The sequence below is a fragment of the Myotis davidii genome, unplaced genomic scaffold, assembly GCF_000327345.1.
Source record: "Myotis davidii unplaced genomic scaffold, ASM32734v1 scaffold251, whole genome shotgun sequence".
NCBI lineage: Eukaryota > Metazoa > Chordata > Mammalia > Chiroptera > Vespertilionidae > Myotis > Myotis davidii.
The window spans coordinates 234,349-242,485 of NW_006282378.1; the positions used below are offsets into that span (position 1 = coordinate 234,349).

General features: G+C 54.4%; 1 protein-coding gene across 1 annotated transcript in view; it reads right to left on the reverse strand.

Annotated features, from left to right (window-relative positions):
• VANGL2 (VANGL planar cell polarity protein 2) overlaps positions 1-8,137 on the reverse strand; it is a 17,825-nt gene that overhangs the window by 4,369 nt on the left and 5,319 nt on the right. The window contains exons 2-6 of the mRNA XM_006752829.2: positions 7,843-8,104; positions 7,600-7,720; positions 5,165-5,772; positions 4,109-4,245; positions 3,467-3,602 (exon numbers count right to left, since the gene is read on the reverse strand). Of these exons, the coding sequence (XP_006752892.1) occupies positions 3,467-3,602; positions 4,109-4,245; positions 5,165-5,772; positions 7,600-7,720; positions 7,843-7,913 (1,073 nt within the window). The 5' untranslated portion in view covers positions 7,914-8,104. The remainder of the gene's footprint in view (positions 1-3,466; positions 3,603-4,108; positions 4,246-5,164; positions 5,773-7,599; positions 7,721-7,842; positions 8,105-8,137) is intronic.

Consider the following 8,137-nt stretch of genomic DNA (forward strand, 5'->3'; position numbering starts at 1 on the left):
TTCAACCACAACAGCATGGACAACATTAATGAAAATCTCTTGAGGCAGAGAAAGGGGGGAATGCAAAGAATTTCCTACAAATCAAGAAGAAAAAGGCAAAACACTACAGAAAAATGGGCAAAGGAGATGAACAAACAATTCACAAGAGGCCTAAAAGGCTAAAAAAAAAGTCTATGAATTAATCACTTGCTAGTAATTAGAGATATTTAAAATGTTAATAAGATATTACTTATCCAACAAAATGAAAAAAATTAGGAAGGTGACTATAATCCAAATATTGGTTAGGATGTTGTGTGGATTCAATGAACTACCCTGCAAAGATAGGATGGCACACGTTGCCTATTGTAGGCAACATCAGTGAATCTCAGAAACAGTGTTAAAGGGGAACAGGAAACATAAGCCAATTGACATTAAAAGCAGAGAGCGACAGACACCAACACCAATATTCGGAAGCCCTTCGAATAGCTTAGAATGGGATTTGGGCTAAGGAAACCTGTGCGCACCGACAGGTTATCTGTGTACATCGACAGTCCCTCTGTTTATCCTTTTGCTTCTCCTAATCGTCTCAGTGAAGTTCCTTTAGAAATGATCCTTTTGTCTCGGGTGAACCAAGGGGAAAGTTTTCCTCTGCTTACACCCCAGGTGATGGGGAAGGAAAGGGTCCTTATAGGCCAAGAATGGTGGTGGCCGTGGAGAAGACCCAAAGACCTTAGGCAAGGCAGAAGGTAAGGGAGCAGGGGACATCTCTGGTTTCCTTCCATGAGAGCGACTTCTACAACAACTGGAAACACACTGGAATGCTGCAGAAACGGGGTTGATGATCTTTGATCCAGTGCAGAGGACACCAGGCTTGTGGGAGGACAGGCTAAGCGCTACCTTCCTCCCGTGAGACCTGGAAATCCGTGTGGGAGGAGGGGCCTGAGACCCCTGTCCTCCCTGTAGAAATCGCGACAGATGCAGGTGGGACCTGACAGCAGTTGGGAGCAAGAAAGACTCTTCAGCCCTAGCCGGTTTTGCTCAGTGGATAGAGCGTCAGCCTGTGAACTGAAAGGTCCCAGGTTTGATTCCAATCAAGGGCACATGCCCGCGTTGCAGGCCAGATCCTCAGTAGGGGATGTGCAGGAGGTAGCCAATCAATGATTCTCTACCGACAGATGCAGGTGGGACCTGACAGCAGTTGGCAGCAAGAAAGACTCTTCAGACCTGGCCGGTTTTGCTCAGTGGATAGAGCGTCAGCCTGCAAACTGAAAGGTCCCAGGTTTGATTCCAATCAAGGGCACATGCCCGCGTTGCAGGCCAGATCCTCAGTAGGGGATGTGCAGGAGGTAGCCAATCAATGATTCTCTATCATCATTGATGTTTCTATCTCTCCCTCTCTCTTCTCTGAAATCAATAAAAATGTTTAAAAGAAAGAAAGATTCTTCAGGTGTGACTTAAATTCACATAATAATGTGAATGGGAAAAAGGAAGCAGTGAGGACAGCCTTTATGAATTTACCAAGACTTGGCAGGAGACCCTCATTTTCGCAGGTAAAAATGTACCATCTGCTGAGCAAGCTTTCAAGATCTGCTGGCAGGAGATCTCATCAGCCTCAGTCCCTGATGTCGCAGGGGAGGTTCACATCCTTTCATTGGGTCCCTGGCCCACTGTGGTCGGTGGAATTCAAAGATGCCTCCATCCACCTCTGCCAGGTTCCCACTGCCGATGATTCAATAACGTCGGCACATTTTGAGGATAAAATTAAAGTGCCAAATCAGCTGACTTTAAAATACAGCATTGGGTCCAGCAGGTGTGGTTCAGTGGTTGAGTGTCAACCCATCCACCAAGAGGTCATCGGTTCTATTCCCAGTCAGGGCACATGCCGGTTGTGGGCTTGATCCTCCAATGGGGCATGCAAGAGGCAGCCAATCAATGATGTTTCTCTCTCACCCATGTTTTTATCTATCTATCCCTCTCCTTCCTTTCTTTCTAAAAAAAAAAATCAATAGAAAATATTTTAAAAAATAATAATACGAGATTGGACCGGTGATCGGTCAATGTGGAAACATAGATAAACACAGTACTCACTGCCACATCAAAATTACCACTAAAATACAGAACTACCATCATTCAGAACCACCTGAAATCTAGCTGCATGGAAATCCTACAACTAGGGAGTTAAAGAAGCAGCACATCAAGACTGGTAGGAGGGACAGAGACTCGGGGTAGAATCAAGGAACCGGCTGGTGCCACACTCACATGTGGTGGTTTAATATCAGGGGGGAGCCCAGCCAGCATGGCTCAGAAATTGAGCATTGACCCATGAACCAGGAGATCTCAGTCTGATTCCCCGTCAGGTCAAATGCCCAGGTTTCGGGCTCGATCCCCAGTAGGGGGCGTGCAGGAAGCAGCCAATCAATGATTCTCTCTCATCATTGATGTTTCTCTCTCTCCTTCTCCTTTCCTCTTTGAAATCAATAAAAATAAAATTAAAAAAAAAGAATATAGATGCTCAAATATTTTACAAATCTTTAACTTCTCTTCCTAACAAATCAACAAAGCAAAAATAAAACAAAACCAAAAAAACAAAACAAAACGGTATCCTTGCTGTTTCGAAGCCATAAAACAATGTTCTGTTCTGTCCTTGTTTTTCCCTCTGGCCTCCCCACCCTCACTGCCAATCATTGCAGATTCAGGGGGCCGGGAAAGAGAGAGATGCTAATTGTACCACTTTACAGAGAAGAGGCATGGATCAAAACCCATGGGCTTTGACAGAACAGAGAAAGACAGACGCCATATGATTTCACTTATAAATAAATAAATAAAAATAAATAAACAAACAAGCAGAACAGAAACAGCCTCACAGATACAGAGAACATTCTGAAGGCTGCCAAGTAGGAGACGGTTGGGGAGATGAGTGAAAAGGTGAAGGGATTTAGAAGTACAAATAGTCATCGCCATGGACACATACGAACAGGTGAAGGCCTGGGAAGGGTGAGAGATGGGTAATACTCTCAATAATAAAATAAATTTAAAAAGAGATTTACCTCTCATCTGAAAATAAATACATAAAACATTGGATTGTTATGGTGGACCTGCTCTTATCATGTGAGCCCTTTGAAAGCAGTTTTTCAGGCTAGAGAGCCCCTCAAGGAGAAAGCAAACTGCATGCTGTGAACTGCCTACAAGGCCAGGTGACGAGGTTCAGCCAGCAACCAGTGAGCCTGGAAGATGACCCAGGCTCAAATTTCAGCCTGTGAGACCTGAACAGAGGTCCAATGAACCCACCTGGCACAGCGGCTGTGAGGGAACAGATGCGCGTTGTTTTACAGAGCTGCCTTCATGGTGATTTGCTTTGGCAGCAACAAAACACGAATATACACCCTCACCCTTATCACTGCTCACCTGTCTATTTCCAATAGTTACAGAACCCCGATGTTCTTCCTCTCCTGAGCCCATCCACACCTACTGCCCCCCAGGGGCCTACCTGGCCCTCCGCTTGCGCACCCTCCGCTCGTGCTCTGCCTCCTCGTAGTAGTACTCATTGTGGCTGTTGTCCCGCCTCCGGGCTGCCGCAGCAATCACCGCCCGGGACTGGCCCGTGGAATTGTTGGTGCTGTTTTCTGCACAGGAGCAGGACAGAAAGGAGATGGTCACTTGGGAGCATGGCCTTGCTTCTCGCTGCAGGAAGTCTGGAGACAGCAATCTGACACATCTGAGGCAGCTGTGACCACCCCCAACAATACTTCCTGTTCCCAACCCTGGTGGCCACTTCTGGGAGAGACCCACTGGAAACCAGGTGGCACTGGAGGCAGAAGCTCCGCACAAGTTCCTCGCCAGTGCAGGAGGTTCTGGAGCTCAGAGAGCCGAGGGCTTAGGACCAGGGCAGATGAGCAGACGCAGAGGAGCCAGACTGGGGGATACACCATGGCATAAAGGGACAGCGAGTAGGATCAGCAGCTAAGACCAGCCACCTGGAGTCAAGGCAAAGGACAGAACAGAAGCGTCTGGGACAAGGGCCGAGGAAAGGAGAAAGCAAGGGAAGGAGGGGGCGAGAGGAACAGGGCGGAGGTAGCTTGGAGTCCTGCTGGGGAAGAGACCGGGAGGGCTGAGGAGCAGGGCCGCTCACCCTCTCCGAGGGAATACACCTTGAAGCCAGACACTTTCTTGGCCAGGACGGACTTGGGCAGGTTGAGAAGGGCAGGGTTGTAGACGGGAAAGTCATGGTAATACTTCTCCAGGATCCACACTGCCACGCGTTGGATGCTGTGGGGGAGACACAGGAGGGGAAGGGAGAAGGGACAGACAAGGGGCGCAGGGGAAGGGAGACATCAGGGCAGGTTGGTAGGGCAGGAAAGGACACAGGACAGGGACAAGCTGCTTCCAAGAAGCCTGGCTCAGGGCCTGCGGTCTACTTACCCGTTCCCACGCCTTCCCCAGGGCTGGGCCTCCTAGTCCTTCCCTGCCGTACTGAAGCCCAGGGGAGAAAGGGCAGTGGGCCTGGGTCCCCAGCCAAGGGTCACTCATCCCTTTCAGGATTCCCCCCAAGATTCCCTATAGCAGTGGTCGGCAAACTGCGGCCCCTTGAGTGTGGCTCTTCCACAAAATACCACGTGCGGGCGCGCACGTACAGTGCGATTGGAACTTCGTGGCCACACTCAAGGGGCCAAAGAGCCGCATGTGGCTCAGAAGCCACAGTTTGCCGACCACTGCCCTATAGGATCAGGAAGTGCTACGGATACTCTGCAGGGTCTGGGAGCGTCCTGCCCACAGTATGGGTGGGGAGGGCTGAAGAGCTTCCCTCATTATCTTTTGCTCTGAGGGTCCCTCCTCTGGCCAGCACATCTCAGTGACCACTCACCCTGTGATCACAGGAGGCTGCGCCTCCAAGAAAGAAATAGTAAAGCAACTCCCAAAAGCCTGTCCGTGCCACAGCTTTCGCCTCTTTGGCCCACCCCTCTCTGAGATCTCTGCTTGTCCGTTCACCTGTTCACCCCATCTTGTCCCAGGACCCTGCGCGTCAAGCCGCAAACACTGTCAGAAACATCCTATGTGCAAAGTATTGAACTGCTTCCCACACGGCCCGCCCAGCCCAGCATCTCCAGCCCCATCGTCGCACTACCCTGGCCTGCGGTGCCCCCAGCCTCCACCCCAGGCCCAGCTGCCGGCTCCCAGGCGCTCATACCTGAGATGGCCCACGTTGTAGAAGCGGCTGGCCCCGTCCGTGGAGCGCACGACCTTGAGTGTGAACTGAGGCTGCAGTTGGCGCAGCTCCAGCAGGACCACCGCCAGGTAGTGCACGAAGAGCAGGGCATCCACCAGCGACACGGCGAACTGCACCACGCCCTGGTAGCTGCGCTCCCGGGCGTCCAGGATGCGCACCCCGTAGAAGAGCCAGTAGGAGACGACGAGCAGGAAGACAAGCACCATGAGCAGGGCACGCAGCACGAAGACGCGGGGCAGCGAGGCCTTGGGGCGGCGGAAGAACAGCGCCCAGCTGCCCAGCAGCAGGATGAGCAGCTTGAAGGCCACGGAGATGAAGAGGCCCTCGCAGGCGGTCCCGCAGGGCTCCAGCTCCTCCCGCCACAGCAGGGGGGGCAGCAGCAGGAAGGCCAGCGGGGTGAGGAAGGAGAGCAGCGCCAGCGTGGTGCCGGCGGCCACTCCCAGGTGACGGGAGCAGTCCAGTGGGACACTGTCCTCCATGTCCTTGGCGATCCGCGTGAGGTCATCGTGGGAGATGCTGTGCTCTGAAGTACCCGTGACTACGGTGGTCGTTTCCCCCCAGTTGTCATCCTACAGTAAAGGGGGCGAGGAGAACAGGAGAGAGGGCGAGGGGAGAAAGACAGAGGGGAGTGTGGGGGAGGAGAGGGAGGAAGAAGAGAGTATAATCAGCCAGTTTGAAGCCACCCGAGGGACTGAGCGCACTGCGTCCACGCCGGGCCTCTGCAAGAGGACACCTGAGACCTGGGCCTTGGGGGTCTTCACACTGGGCAGCAGAACTGCACATGCACAGGTGACCCTCAGAGCAGAGGGCACAAGAGAGATGCCAAGGGAGCTGCTCGACAGTGACTGGGACCTGAGGTCACACTCATCAGACAAAGCAGACAGGACACCTGCAATGCCAGGTGAAGCAAGAAACGCCTCTTCTCCGGGCACTGAGAGCCACTCGAGGCTCTGACTAAGGGGGTGAGTGAGAAAAGCAGTGTGGTGAAGAAAAGGGGACACTGGGGGGAGGAAAGGGGGAGGTGGATGATTAGTGCAGGTATGGGGACCTGGTCAGACTGGACCGCCCGGGCTCTGCAGTCTGCCCAGCCAGCTCTGCTGGGCCAGCTCCATGCCCACAGCACAGGGCTGCCTCTTCCTGGAGGCAAGGGGGTGGGCAGGCCGGGGCCCCCCCAGATGCCTTTCTGAGTGGGGTCCACTCAAGCTGTTTCTCTGAAAAGGCTACATGCCGTCTCACAGAGGAGCCCAAGACGACACGTGGGCAGCGTCCATCTCTCCACTCCTGGACAGCCTGGGCTATGGAGTCACATCCTACACCCGGGATTTCGGTTACACGCCTGAGCCCCAGGGCCTGCCTGGCAGAGTCCGTGATTAAGAGACGGAGGCGGCTCCTCTCCCACGGACAAGAGAGGAGAACGACCTGAAAGGAGAAAGTGGATGCACTGGCCACTTTCAGCTCAAGAGCCAGGGTCCACTCCTCACCCAGACACATCGCCCGCGCTTCCCAAGGACCAAGGCTTGGGAACGCCTGCCAACAGCAGGTGAGCCTATCGCACCTCAGGGTCACTTCAAGAACTCAGAGGCCAAGTCTGGGGAGAAGACAGGATTGCGGAAGAGGGAGAAAAAGCATTTGCAACCGGTATTGATCAGTCCCCAAGACCCAGGAATTCCCAATGTCAGTCACAACAAGTTCTTATGAGAAAAAAAAGGGGGGGGGGCTGGGAATCTCCTGCCCCACAAGATGCTCTCAAGAAGAAAGAGGAGGAATGAGACAGGCAACCTAGTCAGGTCGCATCCTAGCTCTGCCCTGTTCTCGCTCTGTGTTCTGCCTGCTGACCTCCCTAGCAGGTGAGCACAGCGGGCCACCAGCTGAAAGCAGGAGCATCCCTGTCCTGGATGCTCTTCCCAGCCCCGGCTCCACACCCCGGCCTCACCTCTCCTCCCTCCCCTTCCCCCTCCACTCCTCCCGCATCTCATTTACCCAACACCCAGGCGATGCTGTTCTGCAGGCCGACACCAGAGGGTGCCAGCGTGGCCTGGCCTGAAGGCTTCAGAGAAAACTCAGGGCTGCCCATTCCCCAGCCCCCATCCAGCCCCCGCCCTCCTAGGCTGGATTCCCAGGAGCCTGACTGACCAGCATTGGCCAGAGGAACCAGGGGATCCCCTACACAGGCCAGGTCACTCCCACCTCTCTGAAGATGAGGAAGAAGACTGCTGCTTCCGAAGGGATTTCTACTGAGATTCCCTCAATTCCACTGAAACAGCGTCTGACCCTGGGACAGACACACACGCCATTCCAGAGCTGGGCCAGCCCATCAGCCCCCCTCCCCCCTAGTGGGCCTCTGCTTCGCCAGGGTCTGGAAACACCCGACCTGCCCCTCACCCCCTGGCGCTCACCCGCTCATCCCCGCGAGTGGACTCATTGTCCAGCAGGGGCTCCCCTGGAGCCTGGATCGTCACCGACTTATCCCCGCGGCTCCCATCTCGGCTCTTAGAGCGGTGTCGGTCCCGGCGGTCCCTGCAGCCGGGGCCAGGGGAACAGGCACAGAAAGGTCAAGGGGAGGACCTGGGTCTCCTCACAACCACCCCTGCCCGTACCCACCGCCGGGGCCTCCCACCTCCCTCGGCCACCTGGGTCACCTGTGCTTTCGGGAGCTGCGGGAGTGGCCCGACTTGTAGGAGTAGCCCGAGTACTGGGACTCGGTGTCCATGGCGTCGGAACGCCGCGCCTTGTAGCGCTCCAGGGCCACAGGCTGGGGCCTTTGGGGGGGCCCCACAGCCACCTCCTTCAGCACTGGCTTCTTCAAGCCGAAGGGCACCTTCAGGAAATCAACCGTCACCCTGAGGGACTCTATCTTGCTGGACGGGTGGGCTTGTCTCAGAGAAAATCAAGCGACGGCCCCTGGGGAGAGAAAGCAGCTGGTTAGGGGTAGGA